Source organism: Athene cunicularia, assembly GCF_003259725.1.
Source record: "Athene cunicularia isolate RWA chromosome 8 unlocalized genomic scaffold, athCun1 chr8_part1, whole genome shotgun sequence".
Lineage (NCBI taxonomy): Eukaryota > Metazoa > Chordata > Aves > Strigiformes > Strigidae > Athene > Athene cunicularia.
The window spans coordinates 19,984,474-20,005,482 of NW_020799109.1; the positions used below are offsets into that span (position 1 = coordinate 19,984,474).

The 21,009-nt window shown below is 36.4% G+C and overlaps 1 protein-coding gene across 8 annotated transcripts in view; it reads left to right on the forward strand.

Annotated features, from left to right (window-relative positions):
• The window catches only part of PTBP2 (polypyrimidine tract binding protein 2), a 50,385-nt gene extending 42,614 nt beyond the window's left edge, over positions 1–7,771 (forward strand). For 3 of the 8 annotated variants that reach the window (XM_026854097.1, XM_026854101.1, XM_026854105.1), the window contains 6 exons: positions 3,105–3,259; positions 4,714–4,747; positions 5,168–5,260; positions 5,639–5,855; positions 5,958–6,035; positions 6,184–7,771. In XM_026854097.1, the coding sequence (XP_026709898.1) occupies positions 3,105–3,259; positions 4,714–4,747; positions 5,168–5,260; positions 5,639–5,855; positions 5,958–6,035; positions 6,184–6,316 (710 nt within the window). In that variant the 3' untranslated portion in view covers positions 6,317–7,771. The remainder of the gene's footprint in view (positions 1–3,104; positions 3,260–4,713; positions 4,748–5,167; positions 5,261–5,638; positions 5,856–5,957; positions 6,036–6,183) is intronic. The other 5 variants (XM_026854098.1, XM_026854102.1, XM_026854099.1 and 2 more) reach the window with 3 other exon arrangements.
• The last annotated feature ends 13,238 nt before the right edge of the window (positions 7,772–21,009 follow it).

Sequence of the window (21,009 nt, forward strand, 5' to 3'; positions counted from 1 at the left end):
AAAAAAAAAAAAAAGTTACAGGACATCTTACAGGAAAAAAACCTTTGCATAAACAGCAGCTGTATTATACTGAACCACAACAAACAAAAGGTTTAAAATAAGAAATACTTAGTTGCAAATACTAATATGTAACAGTATTGTAACTCCACATATTTTAAAGTGTTATCACTAATTAATATTTAATTATCAATAATTTATTATGTTAAAATATCAATATTAGACATTAATGTGTTTAATATTACAGCTGGAAATATGTTGTTGTGGTTAGGGCTCCTACAGCTTTAGCCCTTACTGTCATCACTGGTTGTCTTTATTAGTCCTTTCCACTCATGCCCCTTCTTAAGACTCTTAAATTAATCTATTTCAAAATTATAGCAATTTAAAATATTTTTGTATGAATGGTGTTGAATTAGTCTTTGTTTTTAACTTCTTCAGTGACACCAAAGAACGTCCTGTAGCGAGTCTCATACTATGAAGAATTTTGTCTTTTAAAATATGAATTACTCGGCTATACTGTGCCAAACTATGGGAAGAGGCATAAAAACTACACTAGTCATCTAGATTCCTTTATTCCTAAAAATGCTGGACTGACTTAAATCTTCTAAGGTTAGGGAGAGGTGCCTAGACATGCTAGAAGATTTGAAATGCTTTAGTGTATTAGCATTTTCTAATACCTAAATAGAAAAAGTTGTTTCCTTTCCGGTGGACGTCTGTCACACCTTACTGTCATTCTTCACATTTTTGTCTGTGTTGACCTCTACAGTAAGTAGCTAAGTGTAAATAAACATGGTATTCAGCATATGCAATTCAAAGCACTCAAAAGTATGTTTCTAAAATGATTTTTTGGAACAGAACTGGATTTTTTTTAAAGTTATTTGAGGAGTTCCCTGTATATTACAGTCTGATTTTGGGAATAAATTGTTTCTTTCACAGGGTTACTTTCTTTAACTACATCCTTATTAATTGTTTTTTCTTGAAAGTAAAGCTATTTCTTCAGCTTTAACCCAAGAGCAAAATATGCGTCATATTTGATAGATTTTTTTGCCTTGCTATTAATATATCTAAATATGTAGTATTACACTTTCCTTTCACACACAGTGGATTTCTAGAAACAAAGTTGCCATGCTTGGACTAGCAGGGGTCCATCTGATTTCATGTCCCGTCTTTGACAGCTAGTGTTACTTCTGCATTCTCTGAAGGAAGACCAGGCACAGCCCTCATAATAGGTGATCAGACAGTAGCATAGCTGGGGGGAGTGCTTTCCTAACCCCCACCTAGCTTGTGGCTGTCTTATGTGATGAAGCATATTACATGTCATTTTATTGCCTATCTAATGTAACTGGCAGCTGTTTCCATACATACCATCTAATACAGTCTCAAATCTGTTAGACAAGGTAGGGTTTTTCCTTCTTTTTATGTATTACAGTCGGTCCCACAAATACCACATATAATGCAATAAAAGATCGTATTTGTTGCCTTTTGATTCAAGTAGATTTTTCTTTTATCTTGTGGCATGAGAGATGACTAGAATTGTCATTACTCAGAACTTTCTGTTCCTCTGGTTTGACCTCTGACTACTAACATTTTTAATCTTTTCAACTTTATTGGAAAGCATTTCGTATCTTTAATTTCCTTTCTTAGAACACTTACTGTTTTTTTTTCTGCATGTGCTTTGACAGGAAATGACCAGAAAATATTTCTCAAGGCTTGATCAGTAATACTGTTAAGCACTTTCACAATGCAGTGATGAATGTCCTGTTTCCTTTGAGGGGTCATTTGTCCAGCCCAAAATATCTATCTATCTCTTATCTCTTTCTCTTTTTTTTAATTACTTGTTTTTCACAAATTTGTGTAACAAAACATAAGTAAAGACTTAGAATGAAGATAGAAATATTTTCTACGAATTTTAAAGAAAAATAAATTGTAACCTTGCTTACTTCCCCCTTCTGTCCCCCTGTGTGTTCACTTTTGATACTAAACCTGGGATTAATCTTTTTTTAAAAAAAATGTTTAATATATTTACTGTTATCTGCTTAGTATTTGGGCATTGACTGAAACCAAAGAATTTATTTTCTCTTATGATTTTGTTTAAAGTAAAACTTTATGTGGGAGGGAAAGTAGTCTTGGGTACATAGTGTAAACATTATATTTAGACTGTCTACCTGGCAAACTGGAAGATTAGTTGTGTTGTGCTAGCTTAGCGTGTTCATGTAAACATTCAAAATTTTGCCAAAATACTGAAATCTTAGAACCCAATTGCAGTAAAAGAAAGTAAAATACTGAAGTGACGTTTCTTTATTGTTTTTTACACATTTTGATACATCATTGTCCTTTTACTGAACTCTGTAAAATGTGCAAATAAAATTTTGATCAAGTATGATAAAGATGTTCCTGTATAAACTGTGTATAGTGCATATGTATCACAGGAACTTTTCACAGATCCTGGGAGTAGCACACTCACCTAGTAACCCAGTGACTTGACCATGCAAAACAATCGGGTGTCTACATGATGAGTTTCCTTGGAAGAGAAAAATAAACATACAGGTGAAGGTTTAGCTAATGGTAACATGCATCTTTAGGAAACTGGATTAGAAAAGTCTCAGAGTATAATCAGTGGTGCTACTTTGAATCTTGCATTTAGAAGGTTGCCTCCTCACATCATTGAAGCTAAGGCTCTGAGAGATATGTAGACCTTTTCACATGACCAACTCTGAAGCATCAAGTTGAAGTAAGGAATGCCTCTCAAAGGGTGATGCAAAATAAGGATGTAATGATGCAGAGAGCACAATTAGTGTTTATTCTTACTGATTTGGTCAACATCTACTTCAGACCATTTTGATAAACTAGACTGCAGGATTGTTTATTTGGAAAAAAAGAACTTTTTACATCTCATCAGTTCTTTGAAGACTTGATGTAAATAAAACCAAAACAAAGCACACTTCCTTATGTTAATTTAACAACCTGTTTCGTAACCATTTGGACGACTTGAACAGTGGAATGCTCTGCTTTGTAGAGTGTTGTATGCAACACCTGTACTGATGTAGGTACTTTATTATTAAACGACTTGTGTGTGTTTCGTAAAATATGCTTTATTTTAAAATTAGGGCTTCCTGTTGCAGCTGTTCCAGGAGCTCTGAGTCCTTTGGCTATTCCAAATGCTGCTGCTGCTGCTGCAGCTGCTGCTGCTGGCCGTGTGGGAATGCCTGGAGTTTCAGCTGGTGGCAATACAGTCCTTCTGGTTAGCAATTTAAATGAAGAGGTCAGTAAAACGATTTTACTTCTTTTTATTCCCTCTTTAGTCATACTTCATTTGTCAGTATTTTATAATTTCTTTGCATTTGGCCTCTTACATTTGGTTTTTAAGCTCAAAGTATTTTTGCTGTTCTTTTTAATAATATCCCAAAGTTAATTTTATAGCCATTATTGTTGAATACTTTTGTTTTCCCAGGTAGCTAACAACTTAAAATGCCCTTTGATAGTTGGCTACCTATTTTTTCTAAGAAAAATGTGGTAACTACTGCATGTTTGACATTTGAATTGAAAGCTTTATTTTTACAAAATAGCGACTATGCTTTCTTTTGCAATTATAATCACGTAAACTAGAATTCCTGTTTTGTTTTTTCTAATTGTTTGCTATTTCATTTCATGCTCGTATCTCACATTTTAAGGTCTTAATTTATGTGAACTACTCTAACACCTTTTTCTTTGAAGGTTCTCCCAAAGATCTTGACGAGGCAGTCTTCCAGTCTCTCTTAGTAATTTTTTTCTTTGCAGTTATTCATTTGTCTTTAAAAAATAATAATTAAGAAATGGTGGCAAAGCATTTTCACCTTAACTGTATCTTTCTTGCTAACTCTGAGATCTAAAGGGGTTTATTTAGTTTTGCATTTTTACTGTCCTTTACATTTATTTTGATGGCTGTGAAAGCTGGTATGAAATGTGGGAAGTTTGTATCAGTCTAGCTGTTCCATTTTTAACTGGCCTCTGTCGCTGTAAATCATTAAGCTTTTTTTATCATCTGGTACTATTTCGTCATCCACAGTCTTGCATGTTAAAATGTTTTAGATCAGAGTGCCATTTTGAAAGATTTTTTGCCTGCATTTCATAACCAGCCATGCTTACGCAGTTAAAGTTCAAAGTTTTAAATTTCTATTGCATGCTTTTTTTAATTTATTTCCACGTTGAGATGAAATGCTGTAGTTTACTCTTGATATGAATGTACTTTACCCATATTTGTCTTGGGTGACTACATTTTACTCAGTTTTTCTTGTACAGTACATAAACCAACCATTTTCTGACCAAATTCCTGCATTTCCTATGTACTGACCTATATTTTATTTTTTTTTGTTCCCCACTTCCTTATTTTTTTTCTTCTGCATTGCTGTATTCCCTTCCCCATTTCATCCTTTTCCCTTTGTGTTCAACTTCCCTTTCCTTGTCTTTACCCAAATTCCCATGCCCTTCCCTGTCTTGCCCTTCTCCTCGTCTTTGTCTATGTTCCCTGTCTTCATTCCCTATGTTCATGCTTCTGTGCTTGAACAAAATGTTCCTCGGACCAACTTGCCCCAATTAACCGCCTTGAAACCATGATCCATGACCACCTCACCATTCTGCGGGAACCACCCTTCGTTATGGATGATCTGTTCATCTCCGCTCTTCCTCGACTCTTCTCTCTTCTTGTCTTACGCTGCTTGCTCTTCTCTCCTTCTAAAGATGGTTACGCCCCAAAGTCTGTTTACCCTCTTCGGTATGTTATTGTTAGCACTATACTTTTATTATTGATTTGATTTTGTTTTGGTTTTTTGTTTCACCTTAATTCTTATTTGTAGCTAGCACTTTGGCTTAAAGTTGAATAGTAAATCTTTTGCTATTTTTCTTTTGCTGTTTAAAACTCTCCATAGACACAGATTTTCTTTTAATGCATGCTAATATATTTTGCATGATCTTTAATTTAATATCATTCACATAGCTCTGAGGGTTTATCAGAAATTATTCTTTTCAAAATTCACTATTCAAAATCTTTTATCTCCTTTATTCATTTGTGAGAGTGGTGAAATTGAATGAGTGGTCTTGTTGATGTCTGAATGTTCCATTGATATGTCATATTACTTAGGTGACTGGCTTTAAAATGAACTTTTTCTTTTGGGTTACTTTTGACTTTGAAAAGGTGTTTATGGTGATGTGCAGCGTGTGAAGATTTTATACAATAAGAAAGACAGTGCTCTTATACAGATGGCTGATGGGAACCAGTCACAGCTGGGTAAGATTTCTGTTTATTTTCCCATTCGTGTAGGTACTTGAAATTATGCTGTGTAAAATCAGGTGAACTAAGCATGCTTACATTCGTCATTTTGTCTTGTATTCTGGTTACCCACAAGATCCAAAATCTTACTTGCATGCACTTGTATTCCAGAAGGTCTGCACAATATCCTAAATGAATGCAACAGTTGAATCCCATCTGATGGTCTTTATACAAAATTAAATACTGATGCAGATTCTGCAGACCTAGTTCTTGATTCTAGTCTTCAGCACATTGACCCTTTGATTTGCTTGAGTATTTTTCTTGTTTGCTTGTGTGATGTACCACAAGCTGTTGAAAAGCAACACCAAATTGGGTAAACTTATTTGTATTTTTCAGCCATGAGCCATCTTAATGGACAAAAAATGTATGGAAAGATTATTCGGGTTACCCTTTCTAAACATCAGACAGTACAACTACCTCGAGAGGGACTTGATGACCAAGGGCTGACTAAAGATTTTGGTAATTCACCTCTGCATCGCTTCAAGAAACCTGGTTCAAAAAATTTTCAAAATATATTCCCTCCTTCTGCAACACTTCATCTATCCAACATTCCGTAAGTGTTCGTTGTCAGTAAGCCAGTAGTATTAATATGGATCACAACACACTGAATTGACTAATAATTTCTTGCTTATGCTTATTTTCTTCCTGTGTGTAGACCATCAGTAGCAGAAGAGGATCTACGCACATTGTTTGCTAACACTGGAGGCACTGTGAAAGCATTTAAATTTTTCCAGTAAGTAACTTTCCTGTGCATAGCTCTATCAAAAGACTTCCTAAGTACGTTTTTGCAACATGTCTTAAGGGAAAGTGCATAGAGGATAGCGAACGTTAGGAACAACCCCTGCAGTGTTCAAGTTCCTAATGCCATTATTTTGTTTCAGAAGAGATCACAAGATGGCACTTCTTCAGATGTCAACAGTAGAAGAAGCTATTCAGGCTTTGATTGATCTTCACAATTACAATCTGGGAGAAAATCAACATCTGAGAGTTTCTTTCTCTAAGTCAACTATTTAAAAAGGCAGATTGAAAATGAGGGTGAATTGCATTGTTTGGTGTTGTCACCTAATGACTGTTCAGGAAAGTGGGGACCAGAGTTTGTCTTCTGTTGTGTTTTTTTTTTAAATTTTTTTTCATGCTGTTATCATTCCTTGGTTGTTTTAAAAAATAATAAAAAGGCAGTGATACTAACTGCTATTGGTCAACTGATGTTTAGACAAACCATCATTTTGTTTAAAAGATTTCAAGTTAATACCACAGTTTTTCAACTTAGTTGACGTACGTGCCTTAAAAAGGAAAACTAGTACTGCTAGAATTGCATAACTAGTAAAAAGCAAATTTGGTTGTCTGGGGCACATTGTTACATGATAACTTAAATATGTTTAGGCAGGGGTGTGTAAAAAGGTTAAGCTTTTCTTTCTCCTGCTTGATAGATTTCTTTATCTGCTGGCTTGTCACTTATTTTTCTTTTTAATTGGATAAGATGCATTACGCTGAAAGAATAAAATTACATGATTTGATTTCTGCTACTTTTTGCTTTGTGCTTTTTTAAAAAAAAGGCCTTTTGTATTTCATGGTTCTGGTCTAGATTCAGTTATGAATGTAGGCATTAGTTAAAATTAACAAGGTACAGAATATTAATTTCATAAAGGACAAAAAGTGACTTCTGTGACTTTGAGCCCTACGTGAAAAGCATTGTGGAATCTTAACCTTTTTGTACACACTCTTGTGGGATGTATCATATAAATGTTGGCACTAAGTAATGTCTTGTTTGTGGCTGAATATTTTTTGTAGATGTTTTTGAAGTTGACATGACTTACGTGCATTTCAATATATATTGCCATCTTTAGTTTGTAATTAAGATATGGAATATGGTCGTGGATTTCTGAGCATGTACAGACTGGTCAAGCTAGTTCAGAAAATGGTGCATGTATTTTTCAATGATGAAGGAAGTTTGCTGCAAATGCTTGCAGGAAATTTTGTGGCAGTTTTCTAAAACTGACAACCAGGTGGGACCAAAGTTTATGTGCCTTTAGTCTTAATTTACCTTGCATTGTAATATTCAGTTTTAATAAATCTCTTCAAAATATTTTGTATTTAGAAACTGATCTGACTTTACTATAAACATGGCTCAGAATCTACAGATCCAGTTGATTTGAAAGCAGTTCTCTGTCAGTCTTGAACTGTTACCTTGATTCTGTTTAAATGACCAATACTTTTTGAAGTTGATGTACTTAGTTTCAAGATTCATAAATTCTGTTTATCTATGTAGAAAAAAAATGGTCATGTATATTTTCTATTAGTTGAGTTTTTACATCTTTAGAATTGTAAAATTCAGTATAGTTTGAAAGTGGCACAATTAAAAATTAATTTTCTAACAAAGTTGGGAGGTTTGATGGTTGTTTAATTTCATTTTGTGTGTACTCTGCTTACCTCTGTAGCATGCTCAATAAACACTTCTGTAGCTCTGTATTCACCTTTTCTGTCTTTCTCTGCTGCTTTCTCTCTCTCCTCTTCTTTGTTTTTCACTTCTACTGTGCTTCTGAATTCATGTTTATTCTCTGCCAGGGTGGGAAAGGCGTAATATTAAAAAATACAGTTTATGGCTTTTTACTATAAATTGATGCTGTGAAAAATACCAGCTCTTTTCAGAAAGATAGTGACCCCTTTGCAGGCATATGTGCATAAACATTTCCCACCCTGTTATAACTTACTGCTTTAAAGACATAACTTTTATTGTAGTTCGTTAGCTCTCTCTTTCTATCTTTTTAGTTTTAAGCGGATTTATGCACTAATAGATCTCTCAGGTTTGCCATGCTCTCTTGCTGCGGTTTCATCTTTCATTTTTTTTTTTTGTGTCTGCTAAAGATTTTTCTACTAATCATACAGTATAATTATGGGTTAAAGTAACAAAGTTTTTAACATTAGATTAGAGGACAATACATATTCCAGACCAGGGTATTTCACCTTTTTAGAGGTAGGGGTTCAAATGAATGTAAAACCAGTTTGGGCACTTTAATAATGTTTCTTTATACTGCTTTGAACTGATTGTTGTGGGGTTTTTTTTCCCCTCTATTAGAAATAGGATTAAAACTTTTACCTAGTCCCCTTTTAAGTGTATCTGTATGATCATGAAGCATTACATTGGTAGAAGCTGTTAGTGTTCAGTTTGAAACATTTTTCTGTCACTTCTCCAGTACAACTACTGTAGATGTATTGATGTCAGATTACTTTGTGACCCGATGTCTGTTCTTTGGGTTGGCTTTCAAATCAATAAATAGCTATCAGCTTTTTAAAGGTTGTGGTATAACATAGGGGGTTTGCATTAGTCTTCACTACGTTAAAAAAAATGCATTAGGTTCTTACCTGTTTCATCTTAAGTTTTACTCCAGGTAGCACAGTGATCACCCAGTCTGAAATGCTAGTAGGATCAGATTCATCCATACATGAAATCTGTGAATCAGCATCTTTTTACAACTTGGGCATCCAAATGCATTGATATGATCATCTCCTTATTAACTTGAACAGTGCTTAAAGGTCTGACTGAGCTGATCTTTTAAATTTTTCATCTATATAGTATGACGTCCTATATTTTTAAAAGTAAACATGTCAGATTTCTTTTGCCATATCAGAATGTGCTTGCATGTTTCAAGTAGAAATGTGAATTTAAATTTACAATTCCATGGGTTCAGCTTGTGCTGAACTCTTTCCACTCTAAAACATCTGTATCAGATAGCATACAGTGATTGCTATATGTATAATTTTGAAATAACTTTAAACATCTGCAGTGCTTGAGTGTTTACAAATACAGGGTTTTTGTAGAACTGTAACAACTCATCTCTTGCCAGGCTTATTTCCTTAAAAAGAAGTTTATATAATTCTTTTCTCATTTTGAAAAGTTCTGTGGCAAAAACCTCAAGGGAAAGAATATATATTGAATTTGATTTGTTATAAATTCAGTATATTCATTATATTCAGTAACTTTTATTATGAGGTTATATTTGTATCAGCCAAAAGTAAAAGTAATGATAGTCATAATTGTTCTGGAAACTTTTTTTAATTAACTGAGTGAAATCACTGTTCAGTTATTGATACTTAGTCTTTAAAGTGGTATCGCTTCAGAAAATACAGGTTTGATGTCCTAACTGCTAGAACTTTCAAAAACTTGTTTTTCTTGAGATGGTACTGCATTTTGTATAGTAATTTGTACATTTTTGTTGTTATAAAATGTAAATAAGTTTTTGTTGTATTTTTAGCTCTTTAAATGTGAAAATGCAAAGCATCGTTTTTATTAAAATTTTACTAAAAAGAAGGTTTATGAATAACTTCTTACACTCTATGGAATGTGAGTTTTCAGGTTATGTTAGTAGAACTGTACCATAGGCATGCTAACCATGACCAAACTCAATTTCAGATTTAAAAAAATAATTCTAGTATTTTGACAGAAGGTGGTTGCTGATTTTTTTTTTTTTTTGTCTTTGTGAATTGTTAGATATTTCTCTAATGGAGCAATGAAATTGGTTGGAGAAGTCTAAAAATGATTCTTTGATCAGGTAATGTCCACTGGCAAATACAATATGTAAATGAAGCAAAACAAAACCTGATAGAATTCTGACTAAAATTTGTGGCAAAACTTCAACGTTTAAGTGAAAGCACTAGGAAATATTTCTGCATATTGTGATTTAATGTTATTAAAAGGCACCTTTCCCCTGCAGGAATAACAGTTCATATGACTACTTGTAGACTGCTGTTTTTCATGGTTTACATTACTTTTCAGTTTTGTAAGCCATCTTACAAAAAATCCCTTTGATTCATTGTAGGTTATGTTTATAATGGTATTTTACAGCACGGGAGCCCAATCAGATGATTATTTGTAGTATTTAAGACACTGCAGTTTCATACCCTAGTTTACTCCAGATAATTTGTCTAATTCTCTGCTTGGATAATAAGTAGTTGTTGAAACACTAGAATAAAGGTTAGAATGTCTTTCTCTGCAAACAGGTATATAAATCCACTAGTCAATCTCAAGAAATGTTTTTCCCAGTATTAAATGTTTTACAGTGAGCAAGGCTTCTTAAAAATGTTTGTGTTGGGTAGAGATGAGGCTGAAGTCTGTATCTGTTAGATCTTACTCCATTCCAGAGACTGAGACAACCTAAAGTTCAGAGTTTTGCTGAAGTGAACAATTTTTTTTTTTTAATAATTTGGCAAAATGTCTTATCTCCTGTAATACTGGTCTGTGTAAAAAGGGCTGTGTAAGTTGAGAATGTGGTCAAGATTGTATATGAAGATAGGTTTTTCCCAGGTCTTGGTCGTGCAGCATCTGCAGTATTTCTTACCTTCCTGGTCTCTTGGGGAGCAGCTTCAGCCTGCTAGTGTGGTTCTCATCCACAAAGAGGATAAGGAGAAAGATTGATTTTGCAGGAACAGTGGGATTTGGTCTACTATTTTCTACTTAATGGGCCTTGGTAAAGATAATCAGTGGACTGCAGTAATCTTAACTGTAGAAAATTATAATCTATTATAAATTATTCTGTTAGTCCACATTTAGCTTGCTAGAACCAGTAACTAGCTTCCTGTCTTGCTGAGGAATTACATGCCACATTAATGAGCTTTAGAGAATTCAAGTTATTTTTTTATTTTAATGGAAGAATTTATTTAGAATTACCTAATCTGAGTCTCTTGAGCTTTGAAATCTCTACGATCCATCTACATGCACGCATATGCGTTTGATCTTTCAGGGATGGTTAACAAAAGGAGATTGGTGAGTTCTTGCTTCACCTTATTTTTACTGCATGACGTACCTTTGCTGTAATTTTCTGAGTTTACTGAACTTTCCCCTGATGAACAAATTGAATTTGGAAGAGGATTATACTGCTTTTTTTTTTTTTCCCCACTTCAAAGTTTACCACATATAATGTTTAAAATCTATATTCTTTCTTGATTAATTCTGCACGCAGGCAGCAAAGGAAAAGCACAGAACTTTCCTTCATCAGGAAAATGTGAATTAAATGCGGATTGGCTTAAATGTCAAAAAAAAAAAAAAAGCTCAAAATAGCATTCCTATTATTGAAGAGTTCTGCATGTTTTATGAGTTTTAGCTGTTTCATAAGGAAATGAGACATGCATAATTGCCGTGTCTCCATGTGAATGTCCTGTTCCCTAGATAACCCTGTCTCCTTCCTGTCACTCCTGCACCCTTTGGCTGGTTTCCCGTCAGACAGAGGGTGGAGGTCTTGCACTGGTTACTGTTTCTGTGGTCATGATTAGTGGGCTTGCTAGGTCAAAGTCCTTACTTTCACTGCTATGGGAAAGGGAAGGGGAGGGAAAAATCCCTTGTTTGGCAGGAAGTATTGAATGGGCATGCGTGTAGTTCTCTCTAACACAGGTGGCAGCTTATGAGGTAGCAAAGGTGAGTGAAGAGTCCTGGACACATGGGAAATTGGAGGGAAGAGATGTTTTGCAGCAGGAGCAGTGTTGGACAGAGGAGCATTGAGGGAGTTTCATGCATAAATAGCCCCTAAAAATTGTTAGTAAAGAGAGAGTTGCTGGTTGAATTATTTTGAGGGTTTATTTTACAAACAAACAAGTCTGGTCAAAATCAGTACAGCTTGTGAGGTAAATGTGATGTTTTCACTTTTGCTCAAGAGTTACGGAGATGTCAGAGCTTAGCAATTGCATGCAGACTGCTGTGGAAGCTGGTTTTCCCAGGATGAGTACTGATCATCCCTGGAAGCCAGCGAGGCTGAAAACCTGAAGCCTCTAGCCCTGGGATAGTCTACATGTCAGGGTAGTTTAGGATGATTGACACTGATGGCTTGCCAAAGAGCTAGATAAAGCGAGTTAGCGGGATCTAGTAAGAGATTTGTTAGAGGTGTCATCAGAAGTGACACATGTTGGAACTGGTGGTTTTTGATTGAAAAAAATGCCTACTGTAAAATTTCTGACCATCTGTATTCCATGCAACGGTGCTTCAGTGTTGTCTGAGCTGACCATATCCCCTTTAGTTCCTTAATGCCCTGGGCTTACCACTTGCAGCGTCAGCATCCTTTGAAGATTTCAGTTGTGTGGCCAAAATCATGCTGGACTAGTCTGCTCTTTTCTGAAGCAAGAGAGATTTCTTGGCAGCTGCACCTGACAAACACCTGTGATTTTCTGCATGTGGTGGGACACCAGCCTTGCTGCTGCTTTAAAGCATTGACAGTCCTCAGCTAGTCTCAGCTAGTAAATAGCCACAGTGCTGTGCCAACAAAATACTCTCTTTGGTGTGCTGTGCTTTGTTGTCTGAATATTAACCCTCAGGTATTGACTTCAAGGTAACTTGGGTACATTTTTTGTAAACAAGGGTTGTGTTTCAAAATGCGTGGGCTTTTCCTTTTTTTTTTCTTGCTCTCTTTTTAGAGACACACAGATTTTCCTGTTGATGTTCATTTCCCAGTTCTCAAGGAAATTCTGGTACTGAGACATTTCTAACCTGTTCTTTAAACTCTGAAGGCAAAAATTGCACTTCTCTAATCAGCCTGCATTGCTGCTTTGCTCTGCTTACTGTTAGGCCTTCAGAGAAAAAAAAGATAGATCTTGCTGCAATTTAAGTCCACATTGGTTTTTAGAAAGTGATTATTTTCAAATTCCTCTTACATGTAGCTAAACCTCATCTTCTTTGGAGTGTAGTTATGTCAGAATATATGGTTAATTGTAGATGACCTCTTTCTCATAGGTGGCTCTTCACTCATGATATTTCTTAAAAACAAAGGTGTTTGTAGTGCCATCCTTGTTACATAGAGGTGGGTGTTCTTTGAATTAATTGCTCTTTTGATTACAAAAGGAGAATGAGAGTGGTAACACCAAATACTTCTGCATTGTTGTGGATGAATGCTAAGTAGCTTTTTTCCTTCAGGTGGTATACCTTGTTTGAGTAAGTTTGCAGCACATTTTGGTCCACCAAGGGATGTGTTCTCAGCTGTGGCAATGGAAGAATTACCAAATTACCATCCATTATCACTAGAAAGTGACTGGAGTTACTCAATAAAATTGAAGTCTATAGAATACAAATATTTTTACTAACAGATCGATATTGACATTTATTTGCAATTTTTTGATGGATACCTAGAAATGGTTAAATTAGTTCCCTTTTCAAAGCAAACAACTTAAACATATCTAAACTTCCACCCTCCCCCACCCCCATAGGAATGTAGTCTGTTGGTTTATATAGGGTATGATCTGTAAGCTTTACTTAGGTCTTCTGAATAGGTTGTCCTGAGGAAATGAATTTCACGTTTTGTTTCTGATTCCAGCTTTTTCAAGTTTTGAGCCAGTTGAAAACTTGCATTTTTGCTGATCTGAAAGAATACACTCCTTAACCCCTTTCTTTTTAAGTCCACAGCAGCTTCTTAGTTTTCCAAAGAAAGGAAATCTGTAAATGTAGAGCTTTTTTCAAGGTGATTTGGAACAACCATGCGGAACAGATTTGTCCATAGCTAAAGAAAGGTACAGAGATTTTCTTCCGATGTAGGTAGTAGCTCTCCAGCTGCCTTGTACACTTAAAGCTGTTTGGTAAGCTTCCAGATTTACTGGAAAGTAAATACATTGTGCTTGGTGTACTTGCACAGTATTATGAATCCTGAACTTTCCTCAGTGAGACGTCACACTTGAAGCAAAACCTGATTATCTACAGCTGATACTAGGTTTCAAGGGATCTAGGACTTGCAGATTCAGTGGCTTCTCGGACTATTCCAGCATTTTTGAGATCCTTCTGTGACCATAAAGCTGCATCCTTGATTTCAGAACTCTTAGGGTATGTACTGCTGAGTGAAATTAGGGCTGTATGTACTTCATGCCCTTGGATTAAGACACTGAGTAGCCCTAGAAAAATCTGAGAACAGTTTATTTTGAGACAGTTCCCTCATTGGAAATACTTGGGTCTTGTTAGTCAGATTAATGTCAGCTTCACTTATTATTTATCATCTGTTAGAATCCTGAGTAACCAACATACTCATTGTATTAAGACAGAAGCTCTTCAGATGCTTCATGTTTTTTGAAATGTTTTAGAATTAAACAGTGCTACACTCTGAATCATTCATTTATACTTAAAAAAACCCCCAACAATCCTATGTTATACTTGTCAATCCCCTACTTTAATTTTTTTCAGTATATCTGTCAGTAAATGCTACTTACATTTATGTTAGTAGAACTCAATAATAGTTAATGTAGAACTTGATGATCTTGCAGTAGGATTAGCGCTCGGAACAATAGACATTAATTTTCTGTGCTGGAAAATCTGAGTCTAGACTTGTGCCATTTAGGAGGCTGTATCTAGGCAACTGCTACTGAATGCTGAGATTTTCTCTTGCAGACATCTGCTCTGCCTTGCCAAAACCATGTTTCTAGGGAAAAGAAAAAGTTCATCCAGATGTAGTGACCAACTATGCAAAGGGAAAGGAAACTGAGAGAGAATGAAGTAAATACTGAATTGCTATACAAGGACTTAAACTCTCCAGAAATAAGACAGTAGCTGAGAGCTTCCTCTGCACATATCAGGTGAAAGGTGGTCTTAGAGCTGTATACTTTCTCGGCCAGTTTCAGCTTACGTCCCTGCACAAAAATGAGTTTTCAGTTTTTTAAATTGCAATGTTTTAAGTTTTTTAAATTTGTCAAGCTGCATTGTGGTGATGAGCTGTGTATCATTGCGAGGCCAGGTATGATTTACTTAAAATAAGACACTGTGAATTTACCAGAGGCTTTTACAGATTGTTGATTTTATTAAAATCTTTTACAGATTTATAATTTACACATACAACTCTGATTTTTCGGGCTGCCGTGATCTGTAGTACAAAATCTCAACATATTTTTGTAAATCCATTGAGTTGGTACTTGTATATCAAGTTGTCTTTCTCTGTTGGGTAACAGCATGCCTCTATTACCTTTCTACTGTTCAGAGATGCTAACAACTCCTTCCACTGATAAAGAACTTGTTTTAAATGGTTGGATTTATGAGTTACCATGTTTGTTACTGACTTTCTTATTGCTCTCCTGTGTTTGGCAATTTTAGAAGTGTCAAAATGTCTTATATCTGTTAACATTTAACCTTTTTCTTTTACAATCATTTTAAGCAGTAAGAAAGATGGAACAGTTACAAGATTCAAATGTTTTGGATATCAGCTTTGCTCCAAATTTGATTTTTGCTGCTTGTGCTTAGAAGATAATCCCTAACATTGCATCACTGCTGTGATGAATTTCTTTCTACTGGACACACAATGATAAAACTTAGCAACAGCGTATGGTGATGATAAAATCTCTAAGAAATGTGTAACATTCCTAATATTTCCAACACATAAGTAGTTTAACATTAGCGAGGGAGACTTGCAGTTACACATTTACATTCCGAGTATTTAGAAGCTGGTGTTAAGTGATAACTAAAACATTTGTGGCTGCTCTTGCGTGTATGCAGTATGATATGCCTGATCTTTAGGAAGACAAGTGAAGCAGTACTTGTCTTCTCCGTTAGTTACCCACGTGAAGGTGACACAGACTGCTATCATCTGAAACGTTTTAACGTTATTTTCATAAATGCTAATCCAGCAATGCTAAAAAATGGCCAGTTTGTGCACCTTGTTCTAATGAAACTGCAGGGATTATAGGAACGAATAAGTAGAAGGCAGAAGCAATATGCTTAATCCTTGTAAAATTGTAACTGGATTTTTAGTCTCTTTAACATATAACTGCCTTATTCCTTGAACAAAATACGTTATATGCAGGATTTAACTACACACAATATTATATTGATAATATATTATCAAAATATGTTGATACTAGCAGCACAACTTCTTTCTCCTATCCCTCTGTTAATGTGGTTATCGAGGACAGGAAGGTGTTTCAAATGCTCTTCGTGCACTGCAAGAAGTGGCCACAAATCGTTCAGGAGGTGCTTTCATTTTACATGTGCCTGTTCTTAGGCTTGCTATTGTTGAAGGGATTAGTCCTGATCTGCCCATTCTTGGCTAAGTGATGATCTGCCAGTTCTGATGCTTGTCTTGTTCTTGTCCTTCACCTGGATGATTCAACTTGCTAAATTGATAGACTCCCTACTAAAAAAGTAAAACTTCTCCCTTCTCCCTCTCCACCTTTTGATATTAGTTTTTGGAATGTGGTCACTGAATGGTTAACGAGAATGACAAATTAGATGGAGTGTACTCCTGGAAGGAGAGGTGGAAGACAACACTGCCTGCTTCAACAGAAGTCAAATATCAGCTAAAATGTAATGAAATCTCAGCTTTAAAACACTTTATACTGATTTAGTTGTTGCAACCCTAAAGGCTGCAGTGGTGTGGATTTTAGATATATGTGGAAATACTGACTAGCTCTAGGATTTAGGCTAACGCACAGTGACTTTAAGTGCCCATATGAACCTCTTTAGTTTCTAAATACTAATAATTACTAAAATACTGTGTATTATACAGACATATAATATAAATTAACATATTAAACACATCACTTTAAAACAGCATCTTATGAAATGAATTGCCACATGCTGATGAAACAGTGGATTACATCAGCTTCACAGGCTATGCTGAATGTTTTGCTTAAGTAAAGTTATTTATTAATGTGTTTTTTCTTCAGTAAGGCAGGAAAAAATATTTGTAATCATGGATTAATGATTAAGGTCTCTGGTATGATGATTATTGGGATTTGGGGGGATTTTGCAGGTTTTTTCCATACTTTTAGCCTATCTTGCCACTTTTGTTGTGTTTCTGTCATTCCTGTTTTAGGTCCAAGCAGGATTCTGCAGGCACAACTCTTAGACTCTCATTGTCATCTCAGTGGGATTTTCCTGTTGTTCTGTTTCCAGAAATGCTTTTTTTAAACAAAATGTTAGTTTCTTGTTAATCATGATGAGAATGATGCTTGCTTTTACCTGATGGAGTTGGACTGACATTTGTTTCTTGAAGTAAAGGCTCTCTTTTACTTTCAGATGTCAGTCATGTTGTAAAGGCCATAATAATTCTCTAAAAAACTTTTGATTTTTGTCCCTCACTGTAGTGTAAGAGGAGAAAGACATGAAAGCAGTGCTTTGTGAGCCAGGCTTTTACTGTTTTATGGTGACAGATAATAGTAGTATTTACTACTTATGAGCCATACACAGAAATCTATATGTAGTAATGAATAAAGTAAAATATTGTGGCATTTCTAGTTAGAACATAATTGCCATGTATATTAAGACAGATCTGGATGTCTAAGAAAGTGAGTCAAAAATAAAGCTGTTTTACCAAATTGATTCAGTACTATGAGAGTATTTTAAGAAGCTGTAATAAGGGAGTTTCTCAAGGAATAGGCTAAAACATTTCTGTTTATAGTTAATGACAAAGTAAAGGTGATAAGCATTGTCATACTTACAGCTGATTACATGCTGTAAAGTTAACCACAGACTAATTCCTGTACTAAATTTCTGAAGTGTATTAATAGCTCTGTTCTTTAGAGTTGAAGCGGACAGAATATTAAATTTAAAGAAAAAAGTTCTGTGCCTCTTTCCCTCTTACTCTTTCTTGTCTCCTTTCCCCATCTAGCTCAGGCTAGATACACCAAACCTTAAATAAAATGTTTTTCTTTTCCCTACCACAATACCTGCCTGTTGTAATTACACCCACACCCCTCCACTTAGAGCATTTACAGTTTCTGGTTTTGATTTTGAAAGCCATTCTCCTGTCCTGCATCCAGCGCTGCTTCCCTGTACCTTATTCCCCTGTTTTTGCTCCCTTCTTGTCCTCCGTGCACCGTCTTCTGCACACACACACGCCCCCACCCCCCCCTCCCCCCAAATGATCCCCATGCATGTGCTGTGGGCTCCCTGTGCTCGTTGGCGAAGGTGTAATGGTCCTGTGGCAACCCTGGCTTCCAAATCCTGTTGTTGGCTATCTGCAGGTGTAAGCACGCTGGGAGCTGTTGGGTGAAGTTTCAGAAACTGCATGTCTTCCCCAGCCAGAACTGACCTGGGGAGGGCTGAACAAATGTAAAGCTGAACCTAAAGAGTGCTACCTTCTGATGTGCCATCATCATCATTCACGTCCTGGCCCCAGGAGGCATTATCTACAAGTACATCAGAGATTGTGCCACGGGAGATCTGAGCAAGACCTGTTGTGTGTGAGGAACATCACAAGATTTAGCAGCGAGGAGCCCAGGTAACAGGGATGGTCTTAAGGCTGAAATGGGGAGTGGGAATGTTTGGGGATATGCTATATATAGATGTATATACAGGATGAAAAAAGACTTTGAAGCAACGCTTCAAAAAACATACTCAAAAGCTTTCTATTTTATTGATATGCAAAGCTAAATTATTTTTGGGGGGGTCTCTGACCCAGCCCCCCATCTGCCTGGGCCTGTTTCTTGGGCCAGGTACCAATTGGACATGGCAGAATTGCTAGTTAGTTTGGGTTTTTTTAGATCACAGAAAACTACATGTATGCTACAGGAAGGGCTATCAATGAGAAGGAATCAACTGACAGGAGAGAGTTGTTGCTAGTGTCAGGGAAGATGTACGTGCTGCTCACAGGGTTTTCTGAAAACAGGTTCTTTCAACATGTTCACTAATGACCTTGGAGGTGAGGTTAATTTGATATTGATCAGATTAACAAATGTAAAATTGGTAAATAAAAGCAATTAATTAAAAATAGTGAGGAGGACAGTAGTTTGCTGTTGGATGAAAGTGAGGGGAGCTTTAACATAAGGAAGAAAACCAAGATGCTACAGAACTGCTAACGCTCCTGAAGTTAGGGACTAAGTAGCGACTCCTTGTTACTTTCTAGAGGGCACTTCAGTTCTTCCTGGAGGGCCTCTTTATGCTTCAGCATTTGATGCTGTTCACCCTACACTAGCCAGTGAAGTTTTGCAGAAAATAAGGTCTTGCCTCCCAGGATTTCTAGTTGGATTGCAGGTACGCACAATTTCTTTAAAGGCTCGTATTTAATTGTGGGAAGGTTGCTCTGGAGCTGTCACGTATCACACTAGCCAGACTTGCTTGAGATTTCCCTACCTACTAGGAAAGCATTATAGAGATGGATTGGAGCAAAATGAGGATGACGAAACTGGAAACATGGAACTCCAGAGACCACGCTGACATGTAACTGGCATTGAGGCTTGCTTGTAATTTCTCTGAGAAACCTCTGGGTCCTGGAAACAAAGGGCTTAGCTCCACAGCAGTTCTTGAGTGCTGTCTTCTAGTCATGGCCTCTTTGAAACTGTTTAGTCCTGGAAGCCAAAATGATACTTTACACCTGTCTTTTAGGTCAATAGACAGGTCTTAGTCCTAACCTGGACCAAGAAAGCAGAGGGGATTTTGAGCTCGCCACATCCATGTTACATTAACATGCTATAATATTGTGTCATGTTCTAAGTTATTGAAAGAGTTAGAAGGGGGTTATTTAACAGGTCTGTTTCTGAGCCTTGACTGCAAACTTGGGAGTCAAGACACGTAAGTATCCCTGTTTAATGTTAGTCTTTCTCTATTCTCTCTGGCCTTCCCAACAAATACTCTGTGTTCTTGCTGAAGATCCTCAATGTGAGGGCAGGACATGGGACACCTACATATTCTCATTTCCTTGACTTATGCAAATTCTGATTCATTCCTAACGAACACATCTCTCCAGGAATGCTGACAGCTCATGAATGTAAACCTAGCAGCACACCCAATGTGCTCCCAATGTCTTCCCAGTCCACAATCCTCTTCGCTTCCAAAGCAAAGTCTGTTCTTTAAAGCATGCCCTGTTCTGAGGGGTGCTGGGGTTTATAGGAAGTTTCACTATCCTAAGTGGAGGAAGCTCCAGTTTGTGTTGTGCACTAACATCAGAGTGGAGGCTTTAGGCAAATGCTTTCTTCTGCTGTTGCTATTTTTTGTGTCCTTTACATAAAAGAAAGATGTGAGAAAAGTGAGCCCAGACTTTAAATTTCACGCAGTGGGCAGAGAGAGAAAATGAAGTACTGATAACTGCCTACCTCATGGTTTCCCTCACAGTCCATCCTCATCCCATGACTCCACTGAAAGGCCTTTCACTTTTCCATATTAGAAATAACATTAGCAGGGGAAAAAAAACCCACACTCCATACATTCATCTTTTCCCAGGTGCCTGTTTTGTTTTTAAGAAAAATTATAATAGAAACACTAGTGGGGAAAGTCAGAACACAAGAAATTCCCACTCTTCCCTTTGAAGTGAGCAGTTTAAAAATGGGCTTATTTTGTTAGAATTTAGGGTGAGTGCTTTTCAATAGATGAGAGATACTTTTGCTCAGTTCCAACAGACTCCACCAAATCAACCTCCCATTCAATTCAATTAATTCCCTCCCCCCTGTGTGTGAGGAGCAAGGTTTGGATATAAAACCAGTGAATGTAAGATTAAAATGTCTACAGAGATGATCAGAAGGGAGTCTATTTTAATAACACTCTCAGATTGCTGTGCATGAGATGTGGAAGTAGGAGGTTTAATCTCAGTGCAGTGCCTTTACAATTATAATCAGAATTGAGCAGAGTATTGGTCAATAGGAAATGTGCTCCTCAGGGTAGGGAGAGTACTGTAACAAGAATTAAGTCTCAGAATGTTAGTGAAGGAAACCATCTGAAAAGAATAATCAGCTGCAGTGGTATGGATCTCAGGTTCCCAGAAAGAATTATTCAAAACTAAACAAAAACCCATAGCAAGGAACAGAGGAAAATTCACGGAGATTTA